Consider the following 24,550-nt stretch of genomic DNA (forward strand, 5'->3'; position numbering starts at 1 on the left):
AATTTACCAAAAAAAAAAAAATAACAAGTGCAAAATACCATGGAGAAATTTTCTTAGGGGACTGGAACTCATAAGAGATGATTTACAGGGGCTGGGGATTTAGCTCAGCGGCATAAGCGCCTGCCTTGTAAGCAGGCAGTCGTGAGTTCGATCCCTGGTACCGATAAAAACAAAAAAGACCAAAAAAAAAAAAAAAAAAAAAGAGAGAGAGAGAGAGATGATTTATAGCAGAGGAAAAACAAAATGTTTTTGCTCAGGGAACTACACAAAAAATTGTGCAGCACACTGGTGAGCTAACAAGCAAAAAAGCAGACACAACATCCCAAAGACCTACTGTACAACAGGAAAACAAACCAAAAAAAATGTCAACTGTGTCCTGCAAGAAAAGACAGGAAAACAAAACATGCATGCTATCAGTATAAGCAATACTCTTGTATGGAACATGTAATTTTCATGTGTGAATACTGCCTTGGGGGAGAGCAAGGATTATTTTTGATGTAAAGTTCTATTGGTATTTTCATGTTAGGTCACATAGATTTTTATTTCTGATATTATCTCTTAAGGGTGTTTTTTTTTTTTTTTATATAGTGGGAATCAAACTCAGGACCTCAAGCTTGCCAGGCAGGTGCTGTGCCACTGAGCTATAACACTGGCCCACTTCTTAGATTTTGTAAGCGAGTTCATGGCTGATGTGAAAATGTTGATGTGCATTCTAAGCACTCATTACACATTTGGTATTTTATTGACATCTTATTTTCTTATTCAGGTACGATAATTGAACTAAAGGTTCTTTTTTGTAGAATGTTATTGATATTTTCATGGTAGTTGATATAGGAATTTATTTCTGATGTTATCTTTTAGGTTTTATAAGCAAGTACACAGCTGATATAAACATATTGATGTTTATTCTAAATGTGCAATACATGTTAAGAATTTTTTTTTTTTGTCTTTTTCCTTTTTATCAATACCAGGGATCGAACTCATGACTGCCTGCTTGCAAGGCAGGCACTTATGCTCCTGAGCTAAATCCCCAGCCCCCACATGTTAAGAATTTAATACTTTATTTTATTGATATTTTATGTTCCTGTTAACTACACATTGTATAATAGAGTAAGAACCTTCTCACAAAGTAGTAAGACCAGTGAGATATCAAGTATGTTCTTCAAAAAGGCCAGGAAAGCAAAACACATGTGCTGTCAGTGTAAGCAGTACGTGTATATGGAACATGTTGTCATGTGTGCAGATTGACTTAGGTGTCATAATTAAAGATTTTTTTTTGGTAGACTGCTATTGATATTTTTATGGTGGTTCATATAAGAATTTATTTCTGTTCTATTTTAGACTTTGTACACCAGTCAGTGTTGAAAATTTTGCTGCTTTGTTATAAACAGTAAATAGTAAAAATGCAGTACTTTACTTTTGTGATATTTCTGTGTTAAGCACCATTTAATATAATAAAACAAAATTAAAATTAATAATTTATTAGTAGAAATATTCTAAAGAATAAACAAGATTTTGACATACCCATACCTTTATGAAAAAATAGTGTTATACTCTGTGGGTTATATCATGGAGTACTATTCTGCCATAAAGAAGGATAAACTTAAGTTATTTGTAGGAAAATTGGCATCCCTTCAGATCATAATGTTAAGTGAAGTAAATGATGCAGAAGATTAAATGTCTCATGATTTCTCTTCTATGAGAAAGCCAAAATATAAATAAAGTACAAAGTAAAAGTCAGACAATGGGAAAAAAGAAAGAGAGAAAGTTACTAGAATCCAGCATGGTCAATGTGTCTATTTTTTTCCTCATAAATTTTTTTAAATCTAATTTTATTGGTACATATTAAATATACATAATGATCACATTCATCATAGAGAATTTGTATCTGTACATGACACAGCTAATACATCGTAAAATTTACCTTGACTTAGTAACAAGTGTTTTATGTGTTTTTTGCCTGTTTGGCAAAAAACTGTTTAATCTATGTTTTATAATAATTTGAGAAGCATACCATAAATGAATCTGATGGTACTTCCAAGAATTTATTTTAAAAAATGGGTGGAAGGGGCTGGGGATTTAGCTCAGCGGCATAAGCGCCTGCCTTGCAAGCAGGCAGTCGTGAGTTCGATCCCTGGTACCGATAAAAACGAAAAAGACAAAAAAAAAAAAAAAAAATTGGGTGGAGAGGAAAGGGGAAAAAAAGAATTGAGATGTGTTATGTATATGTACCAATTCATTACATTCAGTGTAATTATTATGTACTACAAACGTGTATTATTAAAGTTTTTTTTTTTTTTTAAATAAGGCCTATGATGTATCTCAGTGTGAAGACCTTGGGTTCAAGTACTGCCCCCAGATTTTTTTTCTAAATTGTTTTTTTCCTCATATTTAATAAAATAATGTAAAGATATATATTCTTCTCTTCTTCCTGAAAGCTGGGGCTGGGGATTTAGCTCAGTGGCCTACACACCTGCCTGGTAAGCCTGAGGTCATGAGCTCAATCTCTGATACCACAAAAAAAAAAAAAAAGAAAAGCTAATGTTGTTATCAATATAGTATGTTTTCCTAATCTGTGTTTTATAAAACTTCTACAGATATGTTCTTTTTTAAAGACATATTCTTATATATCTATAAATAATTTATACACTCTCAAAGAATCACATAAGTATTTTCATTTTATGCAGATTGTTTTGTGGCTTTCTTTTATGACTTTTATGACACCACAGTTTTTGAGGTCTAGTTATGTTTGGCATATGTTAATGTGGCTTATTCATTTAATCTGCTAAATAGTGTACCTGATGCCATTTAACATACTTATTTTTGTGTGTTGCTCTGTTGAAGGCTTTACAGTGTAATGAATTATCCTTTCATTTGTATCTTGTCTCAAGGACACATCCTAGAATGGTGTTCCTGAGTCTCAAGTCAGAGTTTATGCACTTCAGACTTACTTAGATGCTTACTGTATATTTCTCATCTAACTAAAGTGAAATTGTAAACCTGTGTATCATGGCATGGTCTTGCAAGAGGGATCTTTGGTTTTAAACTGATAGGTCCTCTCTGTCTCTGGCATTCCTAAATGTCTTGTTCTGCCCTCTCTCCTAGCGGCAGTACATACCCGTGAAAATGAAGAGTAGAGCCTTCTGGATCTTCTCTTGGGAATATGCCATGATGTATATGGGGAGCCTCGTGGTAATCATTTGCCTCTCCTTCTTCCTTCTCAGCTCCTGGGATTTCATTCCTGCAGTCTATGGCTTCATGTAAGTAAAGACCTCATTAGAAAACTCAAGTAATTTGGTTTTTGTAGCTCCTGCTGGAATCAGAATGAAAGGGCCAGAGGCAGCTTTGACAAGGATCCTCAAACTTTTAAGATGTTTCAGAGCCCCTTTGGGGTTGTTAAACCCAGATTGTTGGCCCAGGCTCAGAGGTCCAGGTAGAGGCCAATAATTTACATTTCTGAAGTTTTCAAATGCTGCTGCTGGTGGTGGTCCAGTGAGTGAACACACTTTGAGAGCAAGTGCGCTACAGACACCTTTGATCTAGTGGGATAAAAGAGCAGTCCCTAGCAGCACCCAAAGCAGCTACCAGCCTCCAACTAGGAAATGAGGTTCAGTTCCAGAGGAGAATGGATATATTTCTTCATTGCAAGGGATTTCATTGGTTTTCGTAGCTGGGTGTGGGGGTGGGGAGCTGCTGATGTTTAGTAACTATAAAGGCACCTGGTATATGTCAGACCTTTAGAGAAAACATATGTGGGTTTGCAGTAGTGCAGTGCTACCCAGGTGTCTGTTGATGAATTCCTAGTCATTTCCAAATACTGTGCATGTGCCAACATCTGTAGGCTGCTGAGGGTTAACTGTTGGGTGAGTCTGGTGAGTGACAGACACTTAACCCTGTCTGGGTGGGGAAAGGATTTAGAATAGCAAGCAGAACTTCCATTTGGGACTCTAGGCTGCTTCCTTGAGTTAAACCCATCTCATGCATCCTAACAGTTTAGTCTTTTAGCTCTTTATACTCTGATTTGGATGGGAGTTTGTGATGCCTGGTGAAGAACTCTGTATCTTTTTGGGGTTTTTTGTTTTTCTGGGTTTTTTTTTTTTCAGACAGGGTCTCACCATGCATTCTGGTTGGCCTTGAGCTCACTTTGTAGCCCAGGCTGGTCTCGAACTCACAACGATCCTCCTGCCTCAGCCTCCCGAGTGCTGGGATTACAGGCGTGAGCCATCATGCCCAGCTTCTCTGTATCTTTTTGAAATAAAAAATATAACATAGGGCTAGAGATATAGGTCAGGGCTAGAGCAATTGCCTGGCATACTGGTGGCCCTAGATTCAATTCCCTGCACAAACAGATTTAAAAAAAATTTTTTTAAATAAAAGTAATGTGCACATAGCTAGGTATGGTGGAACATGCTTGTAATCCCAACGCTTGGGAGGCTGAGGCAGCTGGATTGTCAGGAGTTTGAGCACAGCAAGTTCAACTTGACCTTCTCTCAAAAAAGAAAAAGTGAAAACAAATAAAAATAATATACACACTATATATACTTTCAGAGGAGCCAGAATTCCAGCCAATTTTATACGATATAACCAGACAATAAGTTTTCCAGTTAAACCCTAAAGTCTCATTGTGCTCTGAGGATACTAGAAGAACCACCTGGTGAATCCTGAAGCTCCTTGGGTATCACTGCAGGCTCAGGTGCAGTCTTCAGGTCCTGCTGTGGGGATGGAGCAACAATGGGGGAGGAGTAGGGCTCTGAGCTGGTTCCTCTGGACTGCCAAAAATAGATCTTGGTTATTTAAATCTTTTCCTGCTTGGTTACAGTGCTCAGCAACTCCTGCTTATAAACTGACCTGGTCCAGAAAGGGCAGGCTAATCTCTTGATTTTAGGATGAATCCCTCCCTCAATTCAGATATTTTTGGCTTAGTCTATATTTATTATAGCTTAGCATTCTCTGTTGTTGTTTTGTCTTCCTTGTTTTGCTGCTTACTCATCTATGTCTAAGGAACTTGGAGAACCCTTCTCATCCTCATCTCTGTAGGGAGGAAGTCATCCTTGGTTGCCCAGCTGTGACCTCAAGTCTGTAAGAGAAAATGAACAGCAAAGCACATGTGTAACTCAGCTTTTTTTTCTCTCTCTGTGTTTTCTTAATTCCAGACTTTCTGTTCCAGATCTCACTCCAAACATTGGTCTTTTCTGGTACTTCTTTGCAGAGATGTTTGAGCACTTCAGCCTCTTCTTTGTGTGCGTGTTTCAGATCAACGTCTTCTTCTACACCATTCCCTTAGCCATCAAGCTAAAGTAAGTTGCTTTGTTCCTTGGTCCCCCTGTGTCCTTACAAATGCTCTTTTAATGGCTACACTTGCCATTAGGTTTATGACATCCTTGGCTGAGGAACCCAGTCCTTGGCTGCCTCAGTGGCCAAAAGTAGCAGCTAAGAGGCACATAGTAACTTTTAAGCCCTGAAAGTCCCCTCGCCTTACCTTGAGATGCTTGGGTAGAGATTGCTACCATGTCCACTCATGATTTTGGCAAGAGCAGGTATTGTATGGAGGATGTCTTTGGGAAGAGTGGATCTGACTGAATGTCCTCCATCAGCAGCCTAGTGACTGTCTGAGGAGATTCAGGATGGATTAATTGGGAGGGTTGCCATCTGCAGCTCTACCTAATCATGTTCTGATCAGTTTCTCTCAAAAGAGATCGTCTGTTCTCTTCTGCAGTATGAAAGGGCTAAAATGTGTTGAGGCTTCTCCATCCTAGACACCTTTTTAGGCTCTCTGAAACATAATCATACTAGCAATTTGTGGAGCCTGGCATAACTTATTTTCACCACTCCTATTTTATAGTTGAGCAAATCGATGCTCAGAGAGGTAGAACAATTTTTCCAGAGTCATGGCAGCTCACAAGCCCCAGAACTGGAATTCAGACATGGATTTTTATGGCACCACAATCTCTGCTGGATCATCCCTTTGTGCTTGGCCAAGCTCCTGAGGGAGAGAACTTACAGTAGCCCTGGATATGGTTCATCATCCTGGCTTCAGAGAAGCCAGACCTCTGAAGAAGATCTGCTAGCGTAAGCCTCCAGGTTCTATGAAGAAAGAGGTCATGTACATGTGTTTAGTGTCACTAGAAAGGCTATAGACCTGGCCTCTTCCTCTTCATTTCCCTTTCACACTCAGTCCACTCTTGGAGAAGCACTGGAGTTGAGCTTTATCCTCCACTATCCCTTGACCAGGGCTGTGAGGCAAGTGAGGTACTCACAAGAGCAGCATGGTGTTTACAAAGTCTGGAGACAGCCAGCTGCAGTTTACAGACTTAATCAACTCAACTTGCTTCTCTGAACCTCATATCACATATTGTGAAGGATGGAGGGCAGAACTGCCTGCTTTGAGGAGTGGTTGAGGTTGTGATGATCACTTGAGATGATGATGCAGAAAAGGTTTTGCCCTGAATTTAGCACAAAGAGTTCAGGAAGTGGTTGCTTTTGCTGTCATTTATTATTAGTTTGTTTGTTTATTTATTTGTTTATTTGTCACCGGGAATCAAACTCAGGACCTTCCACTTGCCAGGTAGGCACTGTGCCACTGAGCTATATCCCTGGCTATTATTAATTTAGAATCATAATTTAAACTCTTACTAGTTGGTGTAAGAATTCCAACCCTTACAAGCTAAAGTAACTGCCTATAATTCAGTTTTCTTTCTGGACATCAAGGCCTGCTGACTTCACTACCATATTGTCAGTAAGCAGAGCACCAGCCAGGAAGCACTCCCTGCCCTGAGACTTGTTGTCATAGGACCTTCTGACAAGAGAGGCTGCTTGATGGCTCTGACAAGTAGTTATTTAAGCCTGATAAGAAGAAGCTGACTTCACTTGTTTTCTTCCTCTATGTCTCCTGGGGGAAAGGTCCAGAGCTGCTAAAAGCAGGGAGTGGCTAATAATGGGAAATGGCACTAGTTGGTTTCCTAGTGTTTGCCAGACCCTCCTCACCTCTTCAGGGCATTTCTGGGTCCCTGTAGTTTTCTGCCCTGCCTCTGAGGCCTAGTTAGTCCCTGTCATCTGGGTAGCAAGCTAGCCCATACCTGAAGTGCCCTTAGAAGTATTTTTTGTTTGAGAGGTAGGGTCACGATGGACTTGATTCCTGGCTGATCTTTGTCTGTCTTCCTGTCCCGCCCTAGGGAGCACCCCATCTTCTTCATGTTCATCCAGATTGCCATCATCTCCATCTTCAAGTCCTATCCGACAGTGGGGGATGTGGCCCTTTACATGGCCTTCTTCCCTGTGTGGAATCATCTCTACCGATGTGAGTATTCCAGCTCTCCCTGTGGGTGGCAGGTTTGTGTTAGTCTGGGCCTGAATGAAACAGCCAGGGGAAAAGGAATTGATAGGCATTTACTGGGCATCTGCTGAACAGGCAGCACTAGGAGTGGTGTCTACCCTCTGGTGCTATGACTGGTATTGATATTAAACATAAATACCACTCTCCGAGCACTTACTGTATTCTAGGCTTGTAAGAGTGTTACATCATTGGTTCATTTTATCTTCACACCAGTCTTTGAGGTAAGTATTGTGCAGAAGAGAAAACTGAGGTACAGAAAGGTAGACCCTCTTAAGTTGGATCATGTGACTGGGCTAGGCATGGTAGTACATACTTGTAGTCGCAGCACTCAGGAGGCTGAAAAGGAGGATGGCCATGAGTTTAAAGCTAGCCTGGACTACATAGTGAATTCAAGGCCAGCCTGAGCTACATAGTGAGACACTACCTCATACCAAAACAAAAATCAAAACCATTGATGACCACTAAAGAGAATGGCTAGTTTTAGAAGCTAGATCTGTGAGCCTCTCCTCTGCTCTGTCCAACAGGGCTTTCTGTGACAATGAAAATGTCCAATATCTGCATAGTTCAACAGAGTAGTGACTAATGTGATCAAGAAACTAGATTTGTAATTTAAATTCGAATTTAAGAAGCCATAAGTGCCTGCCTGGCAAGCCCAAGGTTGTGAGTTCAATCCTTGGTACCAAAAAAAAAAAAGACCAAATTTAAGAAGCTACAAGTAGCAAGGCTACCACATTACACAGAGCAAGTCCAGCTTTGGGCTCAGAATCATCCCCCAACATTTTACCAGAGTCCCTTGAGATTGATGAGTGACACCAGACTTCCTGCCTACCATGAAGACTTGGCTCAGCTCTGCCCATTCTCTCCTCAGAAAATAGTGTAATGGTGTCCTTTAGGCCCTGATACTTCCCTCAGTTGATCTTGTACCCCGCTCTGGTGGTTCTTTGCTGTGTCTGGAGTTTCTGTAGGGTAGATATCATGACCCCTTTGCTTCTTTGTCACGAACATCCAGCATAGAACCTAACACTGGGAAGTATTGACAGATGTCTACAGCAGGGACTTTTTAAACCTCACTAAGGAGACAGTGTCAGTGACCCAGCTGTTTCCCTTCTGCTGTGGCTGCACAACAGAGTGTCAGCAATGAACCCAGGGAGTGCAGGCTCCAGAAGAAGTGAGTCTTTGTTGTTTTGGGGGATTATCTGGGTGTCAACCAGGAAGTGAAACTGACCAACTGCCAGTAGGAAACCTACCTGTTAGCGTAGGCCCCAGCAAAGGTAAACAGCCGAGTGGGTGGGTGAGCTGTGGGGCAGCTCCTGTAGGGAGGCCCAGCAGTATGCTGCTCAGTCCCAGCTTACTGGGAGGAGGAAGCAGCATCTTTTGCCTATAGCATCCTCATTGTACAGACAAGAGTCACTCAGTCCAGGGGGCTGAGTCGGCCTGGGGCCCCCAGCATTCTGGCAACTGACAAAACATGAGGTTACTAAAACATATCAGCATGCCCCAGTCTGACAAGGCAGGTCATGGAGACACCACTCTTCTTCCCATGAAAGTAGGTTGTTTCTCCTTAGCTAGCTTTCCCGCAGGGCATTCTCTTTCTCTCAGTATCTTTGATTCCACATTGCTGAACCCAGTTTTCAGACAAACTGACTTGAATCTGCGTCCTCACTTTTCTGTCACAGGCTATGTATTCTTAGGCAAAGTTTTTAATTTTTTGGAGTGGAGGGATGGAGTGGGTATTGAGGATTGAGCCCAGGGATTACTGAGCTACTGTCTCAGCCCTCTCCCTGCTTTTTTGTCTTTTGAGACCAGGTATCACTATGTAGTTCAGGCTAACTTTGAACTCACTAAGTAGCCCAGGTGGCCTCAAATTCATGGCAATTCTTCTGCCTCAGCCTTCTGAGTGCTGGGGTTATAGAGGTGAGCCACCATGCCCAACTCAGCCAGCCTTTTTGAAAAAATTTTATTTTGAGGCAGGATCTTACTAAGTTGCCCAGCCTGGCGTTCAATTTGTGATCCTCTTGTCTCAATCTTCTGAGTAGCTTGGATTATAGGCTTATGTCACCAAATTTGGCCACTGAATGTTTATTAGCCTCTGATTTTTTTCATGTATCAAATGTGACTTCCAAGTGGGGTGATGCACACCTGTAATCCCAGCACCCTCAAGGCTGAGGCAAGAGTGTCATGAGTTTAAGGCGAGCTTAAACTATACAGTGAGTTCAAGACAGACTAAATTACAGAGTGAAACCATGTATCAGAAAACAAAAACAAAAATCAAATGAGGACATTGTCTATTAGGGAGTTTAATAAAGAAAATGTGTTAATAACAGTGCTTCTATCATCATCGGTAATAATTAGGCAGGGGCCCATATTTCCATCATCAAAGCTTCCAGCTTGGTGCTAGAGTCACTGAAATAACTATATTTTTCAAAACTTCAAACAAAGTATTTTATGCCCTTTGAGGCAATGAGGCACAACGAAGAAAGATGAAGTTTCCAGACACCTGGATGATGTAATAGATGCTGTTGCCGGCTGGTTGGGCCAGATATTTACAGGCTTAGCTCCCACACAGAAGAGTAGTGGCTGCTACCCTGCACTGTAGCTGCAGAAAGGAGTACTCATGTTTGGGACTTAACAACTCTGAGTCATTATACCAGCAATGATCACCTTCAGCCTTGAGGCGTGAGCAGAGAATTTGGGCAGTGTACGGACCTAGTTGAGTATATTAATGTGGTCAGGAATCCAGTTCAAATCCTGGTTGCCAGTGCTAATGTGCCTGTCCTGCTGTACCTTTCAAGTTTCCTGAACTGGACAATAGGGAAGAAAAGTGGAACTGGCTCTGCCCTGAATGTGAGCCCCAGATGCTGGCTTCTGTGGAGCCGGGGCCTGGGGTGAGTCAGGCAGATGTGCACTTACTGTGTTAGGAAGCAGCCTGGTGGTAGAGCTCGCGCCAGCCTGCAGTAGCCCAGCTAAGGAACCAGCTGCCAAAGGGCTGGAGAAGATTGTGGGGTTTTTTTGTTTCATTAACTATTGTACAGAGCTAAAAGAATATTGATAAAATAAGCCAAGAAAGGTGACACACACCTATAATCCAGGTCCTTGGGAGGAGGCAAGAAGATCACAAATTTGAGGTCCTGGGCAATTTAGTAAAACCCTGTCTCAAAAAAAAAATATATAAAATGAAAGGACTGGTGCAGCTCAGTGGTAAAGCATCTGGCAAGCATGAACAAGGCCCTGACTTCAATCCCAAGTACTACTTAGAGCAGAAAAAGAAAAAAGAGGAAATCCTGAAGAATAATTACATAGTGAATTCCCATGTACCTAGCCAATAATTTAAGAAAGGAAACATCATCACCCTGACTTTTGAAACTCCTTTATGTTCCTCCTGATAGGACTGAATTTTTCAAGTGAATTTTTATTTCTGAGTGTCTGAGACTCAGAGAGGGAATGTGATGCACCAGAAGCTTCAGTTCATCTGTGGTGGTGCCAGGGATTGGATAAGCCATCCAGTGAAGGCAGTGGGGAACCTGACTCCTGGCCTAGCAGGTCTGACGAAGGGTGAGCCGTTTTGTTTCCTCAGGCCCTGGTCATCTCTGACGCCTCTTGTGGCCTGGAACAAGCTGTCCTGTGCCCCGGGTCTGCAGTTCATGTGCTCTGGCATGTAGCTTTAATCTTCTGGCCTGTCACCAGCAAGAGTGAGTGGCAGCTCCCTGTTCCTGCAGAGGTCACCACAGGCCAGAAGCCATTTGGATGCTGGTCCTTCTAGCACATGGGAATGTTGAGTGTCACTTCTAGATCAGAGGCTACATGTGACTCTCTCCTCTCTGCACTTCCCTGTCACTCAGTCTGAAGTTTCCGTCCCTGGGTAGAGGCACAGGACCAAAAGCCACCTTGTCTGTCAGGTACCAGTTAGTCTTATTAGAAATAATATATGTTATTTTCAGCAAAATAATTTCCAGGGGTTGAAGAAGAATCACTGAGAATTAGAAATTGTGATATTAGGGCTGGGGATTTAGCTCAGCGGCATAAGCACCTGCCTTGCAAGCAGGCGGTCGTGAGTTTGATCTCTGGTACCGATAAAAAGGAAAAAGAAAAAAAAAAAAGAAATTGTGATATTAGTGTAGAGGCATGGAAAGCAGATTTGTTCTCCTTTCTTGGGGTTTAATAATACCAGCAACAACTTTCAGTGCAAGCATCCCTTTTCTTGGCTTCCCTGCTTCTGGAGTAGCAGAAGAGACAGACGCTTCTCTGGGAACCTCAGCGGCCTGAGTCCAGAATTTAGCCTCTCAGCTGTGATAACCTAGAATCACAGAAATTTTATATAACAAAAGAGGACCTTGCAGGCCCTCTAGGCCATTGTCCAAATTGTGGGGTTTCACAGACAAAAGAAAGGACTTCTTAATAGCAACAACAAACCCCTGTCATTTTGGGGGTGGGGTGTAGCTCAGACTGTGAATTGCTCTGTCTTGGTTATTCCTATTTCTGTAGAGCAATGGCAGCTGTTTGGCAGACTGTCAGGGTGTCAGGCTGCATATTATGATCACCCAGGAGATAATATGAAGCTTGTGGGTGCCTGATCCTAGCCTATAGACCCTGATTCCATCTCAGTGGGGCTTCTTCCCCTTCCAGCATTTCATTTTGCAGCTAGAGTTGAGAATCATTTGTGTCATCCATTTTTCTTCCCATTTCTGTCCAGTCATTGCACAACTGAGACAAACTGCCTGAATGTTTGGGAGTTCCCCCATCACTTGAATTTCCAAAACTGATTTGGAGAAGGAATTTCCTGAAGGTCAGAAACACAGAGGAGACAGAATTTTTTTTATAAATATATTGTTTTTTTAACAAATTAATTTATTTTAAGTAATATCTAGTAGTTTTCAACAGTATAAATTTAAAAAATAACATAATCCTACTTGATAACCCTTCTTAAATTAAAAGGAAAAAATGAGAGTTGTGTAGCGGTCAGAATAGCTTCCCTCTTTTTCATCATCCTCTCCAAATATCGTAAGTTCCAGAACATATAACTGTGTCACCTTGCATAGCAAAAGAGACTTAAAGGTGTGAGGAAGGTAGATTATCTTGGATTATCCAGGTGGGCCCTGTGTAATCACAAGAATCACTAAAAGTAGAAGAGTAGCTTAATGTCTGAATGTAGAACTGGTCTAAAAAATAAAGTCCTTTTTGGGAAGAAGAAAAAATAGCAGAAGAAAATATTATTTATCGAAATTAGTTATAGCCATAAAACAGTACGCAGTTGTACATCTATGCCAGTTTTTCACAAATATTATTTAATCTAAATTACACTCCTATAAAGTATTTTAGCTCCATTTTAAAGATGAAGAAACTGAGACCTAGAGAAACTTGTTAATAAGTGACAGAGAAGGATTTTAACCCAGGTGTCTCCCAAGGCCAGGCCTGCCTGTGTGAGCAGCACCTCCATGTAGCAGGTCTTCATGGAGGAACTCAGTATGGAGTGATAGTGGGCAAGGAGAGTGTCAAAAACAGATTTGCTAATCATCATCTAAGGGAGAGTGAGTTATATTTGAAGAGGAAGAAAGGGACCTGGGGGGACCAATTAAGAAGAACACGTCTTTAAGACACCACAGCTGTGCCACTGCAGAGACACCCCACTACGGGCTTTACTCTCTGCTTCCTGCTGCTGTTCCCACGCATGATTCCACACAGCCAGATAACACCTTCATGGGAAGAGGGGAGGAGTTCCTCTTGGACATTCTGAGGTTGGGTGTCTTCTTGAAATGGTCTGTCTGAAAATCTAAGGCATTCATGGCTTCACTCACAATATCTACCCTTCAGCCTGCCAAGCCCAAAAGACTGACCTAGAATCTCCCACCAGAAGTGGGCATAGGGACCACTGACTCAGGGGTCTGAGGTTTGCCTCTTTGCACCCCTGTGCCTCTGAGCCATGTGAGCTGCTCCCAAGGCTTCTATCCTGTGGCGTAATCCCAGCAAAGGGAGTGTACTAGAGACCGAGCGCAGGCCTAATTGTGATCATCTGTCCTTGCAGTCCTGCGGAACATCTTCATCCTTGCCTGCATCATCATTGTCTGCTCGCTGCTCTTCCCTGTTCTGTGGCACCTCTGGATTTATGCAGGAAGTGCCAACTCTAACTTCTTTTATGCCATCACACTGACCTTCAATGTTGGGCAGGTAAGAAGAGCAAAAGGCAACTTGGGGTCAGGATTGTTTTTTGGGGTCATTTTGTGGTCTTATGGGTTCCATCTCCTGGGGATTTAGCCGTGAGGAGTGAAGTCAGGCAGAGAGGGTAGGGCAGCTAGAGCAGACTTACTGAGCACCGTGCTGACCTAGTCACCTCAGTGAATCTCATAGCAAGCCTAGAGACGGAGTGTTAGCCCGGCTGAGGCTCCCGGAGGATGTCTCTTGCCCAGTATCAGCAGAAAGGCCAAAATCAAATACAAGCAAGGCCTGATTTCCTGACACTAGCTGTGGCACCTATAGTGTGTACACTGAGTATAGTGGGGTAGTGGGACAGGGGAAAAAAGAGCCAAGGAGTGGAATGGTCTGGCTGTTGGGCAAGTCAAAAAGGAAGCGTGTGGCTGGGTGCAATAGGAGACTTCAGAGTCACAGCCTGTGGATACTCAGTGAGGAGCTTGGGCCTTGTCTGACGAGGAAAGTCTGTCCCTAAGTTCCAGGAGCAACATCTCAAGCATCAGAATCCTCAGTAGGAGCTTGTTAAAAATACAGATTTCCTATGGTAACTGTCACAGTTAAATGTCATTGATTGTTTTTTTAAAAAGAAAAGGCAAGTTGAGCGTGGTAGTGCAGCCCTAGTACTTGGTAGGCTGAGGCAAGAGGACTGCTGTGAGTTCAAGGCCAACCAGTGTTACATAGTGAACTATATAGTGAGACCCTGTCTTGGAAGAAAAAAAAAAAGCAGACTTCTGGGCCACTGTCCCAGAGTTTTGGTGGCAGAAGGCCTAGCAAACCTCCTGTGGAGTTGCCCACCCTTCCTGAAGTCCCTTGGTTTACTGGGGTACCTTCATTCAGGTCTTTGATGTTGAAGTATTAAGAGAATCATTTGTTCTATTTGCGGGTTCAGTGCCATTGGCATAGCCAAGCATTTTCTGTGCACAGTGGACAGGACAGAAGCAAGGTTACTGGAAAGAAGAGTGATGCCAGAGATCAGTCCCCAGGGAACTCTTGCCTCTAAGATTAACTGCTATGGAAAGAAAGGAGTTTGGGCTTTTTCAGTGAGTGACAGGATTGGTATTTCCTCATGGACATTTCTGCAGAACTACTGTCCAGCCATTTATCCTGGGTTGTGAACAGCAGGAAGAGAGATGGGGGCCAGTACCCTGGGCAGCCCTTCCTGCCTTGTCTTGTGTGGCAGAAGTCTGCAAGTTTCAGCTTTGTATGTGTAGGAAGCCAAAAATCTGCCCTGGATCTTCTGTCTTGCTGGAATTTCCTTACATTTCCTTGCATACCTGCACGTGAGGGCACTGAGCCTGCCTGAGCCACTAAGGAGGCTAAAAGAGCTGCACAGAGATAGTCCTCGGCCCGTTCTTGTCTTGAGTCTCTACTTTTGGTTGGGAAATACAGTTGCAGTGATTATAATTGTCTACAATACTTGTCAGATAAGCGTGTTCCCCCGGGACTGCCTCTATGAAGAAGGGTCTAGGTGAAGATCAAGGGGGATATTTGCAAGTGATCAGGAGCCCTTGAAGTCAGGAGAGACTGAATTATTAGAAAAGAAGGATTGGGGATGGGCTGGAAACCCAAGGCAGGGAGATCCAGTGCCTTAATAGCTAAGCTACCGAGAAAAGGCAGCTGTAGGGTTAGGGTTAGCTAAGCTGCCGAGAAAAGGCAGCTGTAGGTATACTATCTTAGCTTATTAAAAAATATTGTTAAGGCATTTAAATCACATACATAATATGTGAACTCAAGCAAGATAGAAAAATGCAGAATGAAAAAGTAGAGAGCAAAGTTCGGTGTGGAGCTTAATGGTAGAATATTTACCTTGCATGCTTAAGGCCCTGGGTTCAATCTTTAGCACTATTTTTTAAAAAAAGAAAGAAAGAAAATGAGCAAACTACCATGGCGGCCCCCCCCCAGCTCCCCCTCCCAGCACATGTGGTCAGTGATTGGGTTAGTTTGGTGGATGTCTTTGCAGACATCATGCTTTCACAGATAGCTGTCAGGACATGTGCACATGTAAAAGCCTTCTGATTTATGTAAGTAAATGGCATCCTGCTCAATGAGCTGTTTTTCAGTTTTGTGTGTTTCACTTAGTGCTGTCATCTTTTTTTTTTTTTTAATTTAAGGAGAAAAAGAAAAAAAAACAGCAAAAGGGTACAAGTTATACAGAATTTTAGAAAAAATAAACAGTAGGAAATCACTAGTTAATAGGTTACATATTGTCATCTTAGAAATAGTTGTTCAAGTTATAAAATTAAAGCATATAAAGTGGACATTCAAACAGTGAGACACAAACAGTTCTGTTCAATGATCCAACAAAACTCAGTAATATGGTTATCTTATACACTTAAATATACATGCAGTTATATCCTTTAGAGCACTTTCTTTTCCTCTCTTTTGTACAATGACAATTACACATTTTGGGTTTTATTACTCCCACAGTTCTTACTACTTTTTTTGAAGAGAATAAAACCAAATGTGACATAACAAAACAGAGTCAGTCAAATCAAAAGGATGGATGTAATACATACTGTAAAAACAAAAAACAAGCTGATCAACAATGGTTACCATAATGCCTCTTGCTATCTTAAAAAGAATTGCCTATATCATCAGTTATAATAAAATTGAACAAAACCAATAAAACCAAAACATTGGAGACATTACAGGACTTCAAAAGAAGATAATAGTCAAACCAGAATGGGCATCATAGTGAATCTTACTGTTTTCACAGTAAGTTGTTGCCTATACTCTCAAACTTGGTACTATCAAGCAAAACACAATAGAGAAAAATCAGTCAAAACAAGATGGTGAGAGCAATACAGGGTTTCAAATCAAGTTAATAGGAAATCAAAATATGTTACTGTAATATATCCTGCTATTTTTTATTTTTCCCTTAATTAAAAAGATAAAAAAATAAAAAAGTAAATAATAAAGAAAGGAGATTGAGATAAAAGAGGACATAACAGCAAAACAGTGCAGGTCAAAACATAACCATTTACGCAAAATAATGTTTCACCACAAGATATCCTGACATAAAAATAGTTACCATAGTGTCTCTTTCCTTGAAATCTTTGAGTATAACTTGGTATACTGTAGCATCAAACATATCAAGACAATGTAAAACCGTTCAAGAGAATGACAGTATTACAGGGTATTTAGAACCAACTAACAGAAAATGAACAATGGTTTCTGTATAATCTCCTTGTCTATAAAGTTTTTGTTTATATTATCACATATAATAAAATCCAATAATATGTAACATGTTAAGACTGATGGAGACAGAAGAACAAAAGTGCTGTGATCTTGAGAGCCTTTTTTTAATGGCTCTATCATACCCCATAGTTTAGATGCACCATGATTTATTTGACCAGGGAAACCTGTATTGATGGATACTGAGGTTGCTTCTGGTTATTTTGCCACTCGAAGTGGAAAAGCCTCGTACCCTCATGCCAGTATTTTTGAGGATAGATTTTTAGGCGGTGGGATTTGCTGAGGGAGAGGGCATTATCTCTCACTGGAGAATATCACTAACAGGCTATATCAGCCTGCAGGAGTCCAGATATACTCTTTTGTTGTTGTTATTTGTCTTTTTTTTTTTTTTTTTAGATAGGGTCTTGCTTTGTAGCTCAGACAGCCCTTGAACTCATGACCTCCCTGCCTCAGCCTCCTAAGTAGCTGGGATTATGGGCATGTGCCACAGCATCTAAGCTAGCATCTCTCTTTTTTGTTTTTGTTTTTGTTTTGTTTTGTTTTGTTTTGTTTTTGTACCAGGGATCAAACTTAAAACCTTCTGCTTGCCAAGCAGGTGTTTATGTCATTGAGCTAAATCCCCAGTCCCTAACCAGCATCTCTTAAAACTGGCAGATTGTTAGGCATCCAGGATGTGTCATTAGCATCCTTGGGTCTGGAGTTTGTGCCTCTGAGCCATAGACAGCTTTGTCGGCTCAAATGCTTCCAGGGGATGCAGGGCTGGGACTTGGTTGCTGCTGTTTCCATTTGTCTAAAGGGATGTGCCAGGTGCGAGCATTTGCTCACCAGGCATTCCCTCAGTGTATCTTTTTCTTGGATGTTGACTGAGGCAGTGGAGCCTCCTCCTTCTTAAGGTTATATTGTCTGTGCTCTGCCCTCTTTTGAGACAGGGTCTTGCTATGTAGTCCATGCTGGCCTTGAACTCACAGTGATTTGCCTCTGAGTACTGGGATTATAGGCATGTACCTCCACCCCCACCCCCCGACAATCCATGCCCTTTTGGCCAATTGGAACCACAATGTGCAAATATAGGACATTTAGAATTTTGTTAAGAGTTCTCTCAGAGGACTGGGCATTTAGCTCAGTGGTAAAAGCACCTTCCTGGCAAGTGTGAGGTTGTGAGTTCAATCCCTGGTACCAAAAAAAAAAAAGTTCTTTTAGAAAGGCTCTGTGAAATCTGCTGTGTTGTCTCTTAGCCTTCTACTTGTTTCCTTCACAGCACTTAATCATTCTGTAACTTGCCCTCCTCCCTGACCCTCCCCACTAGCCTATGAGCAATTTGCCTATCTCCCCATTGCAGAGTCCCCAACTACCAGATCAGTGTTTGGCACAGAGCAATTGCCTAGCAGGAATTTGTTCAATGAATGAATGAAAACATTCAAGGACAATATCATGTGATTCCTGAGCAGATATGCAGAGTAACTGGTGGAGGAGTCCACAGGAGCAGTATTAGCTCTTCTATTGAGTGGCCAATAGTCTGGTCAGGTTGCGAGGTCAGAGGAATGGGGGTAGGCAGTAGACCTTTCAGATTTGGAGAGCATGAAGGGAAGGGGGAGATGGGTGCACATCACCCCCTCTGGCTGATGTCAGTTAACAACTCCATCTCTACCATCTCTGGCCTCTGCATATCCTGCACAGCCAAGCCTGTATCTGCTTCTGCATGACCTCGTAGTGCTTCCATTCAAGTGTCTAGCATTTACCTCATGTCCTTGTCATACGACCGCTTTTTTTAAGCCCTTCTACCTGGGAATGTGCCCTGAATCCCTGTGGGCTTCTTCTCCCCTGAGCAAGGCACATCACAGCTCTTCTGGGACCCAGATGACTACAGATTTCAAGCAGGGATCCAGAGCCTGCCAAAACAGGAGCTTTGTGTAGAATATTCTTGGCCTGTTAAACTCTTGCTCCATTTGAGTTGATCAGTGCCATACCCTATTACAAAGTAAATTACGTGTAGATTATTAGTTACACTAGCAGGCACAACAGTGCCAAAGCCCCATCCTCTTCCTGGGGGCCATTAAATATTTTCAGTATGTGGCACACATCATTTGCTAATTACAGTTGTGCTTTGGGGTCAATAACAGGAAATGACAGTAGTAAACCATCCATGGGAGTGAGCATGTGTGTATGTGCCTGACTGAGAGAGAAGAGCAGACTGAGATTGATAGCTAGAGACTCTCCTCTGGTTTCTCACTGTGTGACCTTCAACAAGGTCCCATTACATTACGTTTCCATCTCAAAGTCCAGGTGATAATCCCTACCTCACAGGATGTTTAATGGGTTGCATGTAACACATAGGTCCTCTAGCCATTAGTCACGTGTTGACCTGAGACATACAAGGACAGTGTGTACCTAATGGGTAAACTCCCCTAGATCAGCACTCAGTCCTAAACTGTGGGAAGGAGAACGACTTCCTGCCTCTTTTGTTAAAACTATTTTGTGGGTCAGTGACCAGTGAAGGAAAAATAGTGATTTGCTTATGTTTAAGCAAAAAGAAGATTGTTTTAAAAGAGTAAAGTATTCCACCTGCCTAACTAAATCTAAAAATAGGGAACATAAGGAAATCTTCCTTCAAAATTATAATGAAAGTGGCTCATGTTTAAGGAGGGAGCATAACTGTTTGCCACATGTGACCCCTTTAGTCTTCTGTGTCATGTGCCTCAGTGGTCTCCTGCATCTTTCCCTGTGTGCTTACAAATCTGTGCTCAATCGCTTGTGCAGAGTTTGACTTGCATGTGTTTGTGTGTGTGTAGAATCTGTTTTATTATTGGCATCATGATGGAAGGATGACTTTTTCTTTTAATAAAACACCTTGGTGACCTTCCTTGCTTACATGAGAGGAACCGTCTTTTCTAGTCCTGCAGTTGTGGACTAAGCACACTTCAAGTAATTGCTCTCCTCTGGCAGCCCTGTAGGTTATTTTCCTTGTTCTGTTGCTATAAGGAATTCATTTACCCTTCATATAACAGCCCTTGGAGGGAAGCAGTGTCATCATCTCATATGGAAATGAGGAAGCGGAGGCTGGGGAGGGTGCGAGACTCACCTAGAGTTACCAGTTTGTTTGTGGTCGTGTTTATCAAATCCTCAGGACCAAGGAGACCAGTCTGTGACTAAATTACCATTGCCTAAATGGCTTGAGATGAAACTGTATTTCCTAGCCAGTGGTCTAACAGAGTGCTGTACGCTCTAACCTCCATTTCCATCAGCACCAGACTCGTGTCCTCCTGGATTCCTGAGGCAGGTCACAGCCAGATCCCCTTTCCTCTTACTCTGGGGGACGGCCCTGAGAGCCCCTCCCGTGCTTTGTGTCAGTGTCTGAAGCAGACTCCTTGCCTGCTGTCTCTTTCCCCTGCCTGGGGGAGTCTGTTCCACATGTGGTGGCCTCGGGCCCAAGCCCTTCCCCACATGGCGACCTTGCAGATAGCAGGCTGGCCCTGCCTTGGCTTCTGGGGATCCCTGTAGCACTGGGATCTGGACACCAGCCCTCTTGTACTTTGAGTCCTCCCCAGAACTCAGTTTTTACTCCAACACAAAGGAAATCATAGTCCCGTATCCTAGAATTGCCTCTCAATTGGCCTGCTGTGTCACTCTGGGGAGTGGGACCAGTGAAGGAACACCTGGGGACATGGGGATGCGTAAAGTGGGTCTTCCATGGCTGGGTGCTGCGTAGACCCATTCACATCCCATCAGGCCCCATTTCAGGTTTGTGTCTGTGAGTTTTCTGCAAGGCCCAAGGACTGTGGTGGGGAAAGATCAGTGTCTCCTGTTGTGAGGTGCCTGTAGCCCAGGCTGGAGCCCTGACCTGGTCAGCTGGGTGTGGTCCCAGCCTGCAGCCTTAGCTGGCGACACGCGTTGAGTTGCAGTGATTTTGCTGTTACTTTGCAGTGGAGTCCTGTACCCCGTCCCCTCCCACAGAGTGTCCATTTGAGCCTGTGAGCTGCGGGCCGTGCCACAGCTTGTCCAGCTCACAGCACCAGTCCCTTCTGGCTTCTACTTTTCTGGAATTTAGCCAGGTGGTCAGGGAGGCTGTGATCTTCCTGACTGTGGCAACTTCATCAGCGTCCCCAAGACTGTCAGCATCTCTGACAGAAGGAAGAGTCCTGAGGAGTCAAGACCTGCCTGCAGGTGGCATCTCCTCCTGAGGCCCCATTTGGTACAGGCTGCTATCCTGAGCCCCACAACTTCCATACATATCAGATTCACCCCTTCACACTGACTGTGAAGTTTTACACTTACTTTGCTTTTGAAAAAAATCTGTCTTCTTGGCTGAGTGACAAACCTATAAACTGGAGCGCAGCAGGCAGGGTAGCACAGTGCAGAGCACTGTGTGGACTGCAGTGCAGGACCCAATCAGTGTGGGTGCAGAGCTTGCAGGCTTTGGGGGCCATGGGAAGAACTCAGGTTTGGAGCTCAGACAGGACTGGTCGTATAGGCTGACCCTCTCACTGTTGGTGAGACCCTTGATGTGAATTTCTTTGTGGGGACTCTAGGCCCCACCTGCAGAATAGATATGTCCTTCACAGAAGGGCCTGGCCCAGAGCAGATATTCAGACAGCCATTCCTTTCCCTGCCTCTTCCCCCACTCCATCCTGTAGTGGAGTGCGCTCTGACATCTTACTCCACGTCTAGTCTCATCTTCTCTCTCCCTGCCACTGTCTCGTCCACTGCTCCATGAGCTCCCACACAGCCCTGAGGGGCCTTGGTCCAGCCAACCTGTCCCTGGAAGTCAGTGCCAAGAGGGTGGGGACCAGCAGCACATTCCCCTAGAGTGCCGGCCCTGTGCTGCTGTGGGTGGCATCTCTGTTGCATCACCTGATTGAACATGCGGTTAAAGAAGACTCTGGTGGGAGATGATGGCTTCAAGAGATAAGCAGGTGCTTTGGGGCTGCTGGACAGGCAGGCACGGAGACAGGAGCAGCACAGGGTGGCTGAACTGGCTGGTAAAGAGAGTGTGACAGACAGAGATGTATGCGTGTGAGAAAGAGGACCCCTCAGGAGCCCAGGAGGATGAGGGCAGCCTCCTGGCAAGAGGCAGCTGTGTTGGGAAGGAAAGGGGAAGTCTGTGTAGGCTTGGGACAGACAGGAAGGAAGAGGTGGGGTTCCCAGCCACAACAGGTAGGACAGCTTCCAGGAATGGACCTCAGGTTTCTTTTTTGATTTTTTGAGACAGGGTCTTGGTATCTAGTTCAAGCTAGCCTTGAATTAATTATATTGCCTAGGCTGGCTTTGAACTTGCTGCAGTCCCAGAACATGGGATTATAGGCAGGTCTGAAGTTTTGAGGACATAAAGACAGACATGTTCTGGGGCCCCTAAGCCTTGGGCAGGAACTAGGGAAGCTCACCATTGCAGTGAGGTAGAGTTATTACTCTCAGATAAGCAAAATGCAGCTTAGGAACAAGAAGTGACACAGAAGTTACACCGCTCATGCTGTTTCCACTGCCCGTTGCCCACTTGTCCCTGCCCAGACTAGGCAAAGAGACCAAGTCTGCAGCTGCCACGCTATTTGATTCCCTTTGGGAGATACCTTCTTGGAGCTCAAATGGGAAGTCCTGAAGTCAGAAGAGATTGTTTCAGTCAGCCTGCCATCAGCCATGAGCTTCCTTCTCCAAGAGTCAAGTTCTAGGATAGCTTGGTGTCCCCTTCCTAGGGGCAGACACTGCCAAAACTAATGACACCCAGGATTGTGTGGGAGGCCTTCAACTCTGAGAACCACATGCTCGCGCCCAGGGCTGCACTGTGAGCGCTCTGCTGTGCTGCTTGACCTCAGCTCCACCCCTCAGTCCATCTTCTTAAAATTTATTGCAGACTTCACATTTCTCTACAGATTTATCAGCCTGTCTATCAAACTGGAGTTCGATACTTATTTCCATTTTGCTTGGGTAAAGCTGACACATAGTAAAAAACACAGATTTTACCTTGTGTTTGTCAAAGCTGTCTTTCACCAGAATGTTTCCTAGGTTTGTCTGTGTTATTGCATATAATAGTTCATTGGTTCTTTTGATAAGCTTTGCATTTTTAAATCATTTTAGTTGGAGAGATAGTACAAAGGACTTATATGCCCCAAACCTACTTTCCTATGCCTGCCTGCCTTCATTCATATATATGTATGAATGTGTGTAAATATATTTACTCAGGGTCTTATCCCTGAGCTACATCCTCAGCTGTCTTTTTAAAAAAAATTTTTTTAAGACAGTTGTGCACAATCAGTAAGTTGCCTAAGCTGCGCCAAAACTTGTGATCCATGCACTGCTGTGCCTGGCCTGTGTTAACATCCTAAGTATGTTTGTGAATCTAAGAAACTGCTCTGGGACATTACTGTTAGCTGAGGGCCAATTGGGAGTTCATGTTTTCCAGTCATACCCTCCTCTTCCAGGACCTGACCCAGGGGGCTGCTAAGCACTTCACATCTCCCCAGGGCCCTCTTCTCTACTCCTCAGTCTTCTCTTATTTTTCTTGACCTTGACAGTCTTGAGGCTATCTGGCAAGGGTCGCATGAACCATCCCTCAGGCTGTGTTTGTCTAATGCTTAGACAGGGTTTTGGGCATTTAGGAAGAATCTCCAGGCAAGACGCCCTTTTTACCACATCCTGTCCGGATGCTGCTAGCAGTGTGATATTTACCTCAACGCTTTGGTAAAATGTTTGCCAAGTTTCTGCACTGCAAAATGATTTCCTTTTCCCTGTTCCCAAGCAGGAAGTATGTTGAGTGGAGGAGTGGGCAAGAACTAGGCCCCTCCCCGTGAAGGGGCAGGCCTAAAGAGAGTTTGGAATTCTTCGGAAGGAAAATCTCCCATATTTATATGTTGATTCACTTGTTAGCTGATTGTTTTAAATTGCGTTTTTAAAACAAGGTATGTAATAATACAGGCACATACTTTATAATTAATGCTTATAGAAAAAGAACAGCTAATAGTTGTTTCTTCTTATACTCCTGAATATTATTTGTATTTCTTATCCCCACATTTTTTTAAGACTTGGTCTCACTTTGCAGTTCAGGCTGGCTTTGAACTTACAGTAACTCTCCTGCCTCAGCCTTCTGAGTGCTGGGATTACAGGCATGTGTCACCACACCTGGCCCCTATGTTCTTTTCTATTAGCTTGAAGCATGTGCAGTTGCAGTATTCAGATGTTTTTAATCTGCAAAAATAGCAATGTCATACAATTCAGCCTAAAAATCTAAAAGTCTTTGACTTGCTCAGCAGTTTGTCATGTGACACAAGAGTTGCCTCATTTTGTTTATGTGTTATGACTTTGTACCTGCCCCTCATGTAACCTCGCTCAGGGATCAGGCTCCATTTTCCCAGGATAGGGCATCGGCATCTTGGGGCCTGGGTGAGAAAGGTGCCCCAGGGTATAAGGTCAGCCTTTGTGTGGTCCATGCTGGCCCTGCCCTGTGCGCAGCCCCTCAGAACTACCAGGCCGCCTGCAGCTTCCTGGGCCCCAGGCACATTTCAGCACAGGCTCCATGACCACTAGTCTGGCTCTCCAATTGATGTTGGCCTTAAGCCAGGTGTTTCAAATTCCCTAAAGGGGCTCATGAACTCTTCAGAGAGGTCCTGTGGTGAATGGCAGGTATGTATCCTGAAACATCAGTGCCATTAGCTCCACTGAGCACTAGCTGCTCTGGCATTAGGAAAGGGTTCTGGAGGCCTTGAACCCAGGCTTAGCCTCACATTTGCACCAAGGCCCTCTCGGAGCATCCCCCCTTGTGTGCTGCACTCCGAGAGGCCACCAGCTGCCTGAAAACTGCAGCTTTGGTGGTGAGTTCTGCTCCCTCATCCTTCCCTGGGGGCCCTGCCCTTC

The 24,550-nt window shown here is 43.5% G+C and overlaps 1 protein-coding gene across 2 annotated transcripts in view; it reads left to right on the plus strand.

Annotated features, from left to right (window-relative positions):
• The window catches only part of Pigu (phosphatidylinositol glycan anchor biosynthesis class U), a 91,286-nt gene that overhangs the window by 64,983 nt on the left and 1,753 nt on the right, over positions 1-24,550 (plus strand). The window contains exons 8-11 of one of the 2 annotated variants that reach the window (XM_003467725.5): positions 3,106-3,260; positions 5,154-5,297; positions 7,173-7,297; positions 13,353-13,495. In XM_003467725.5, coding sequence (XP_003467773.1) covers positions 3,106-3,260; positions 5,154-5,297; positions 7,173-7,297; positions 13,353-13,495 — 567 coding nt within the window. The remainder of the gene's footprint in view (positions 1-3,105; positions 3,261-5,153; positions 5,298-7,172; positions 7,298-13,352; positions 13,496-24,550) is intronic. The other variant, XM_063248491.1, reaches the window with a different exon arrangement.

Source organism: Cavia porcellus, unplaced genomic scaffold (genome assembly GCF_034190915.1).
Source record: "Cavia porcellus strain 051 isolate PalLab524CR breed Dunkin Hartley unplaced genomic scaffold, mCavPor4.1 scaffold_5, whole genome shotgun sequence".
NCBI classification, from domain to species: domain Eukaryota; kingdom Metazoa; phylum Chordata; class Mammalia; order Rodentia; family Caviidae; genus Cavia; species Cavia porcellus.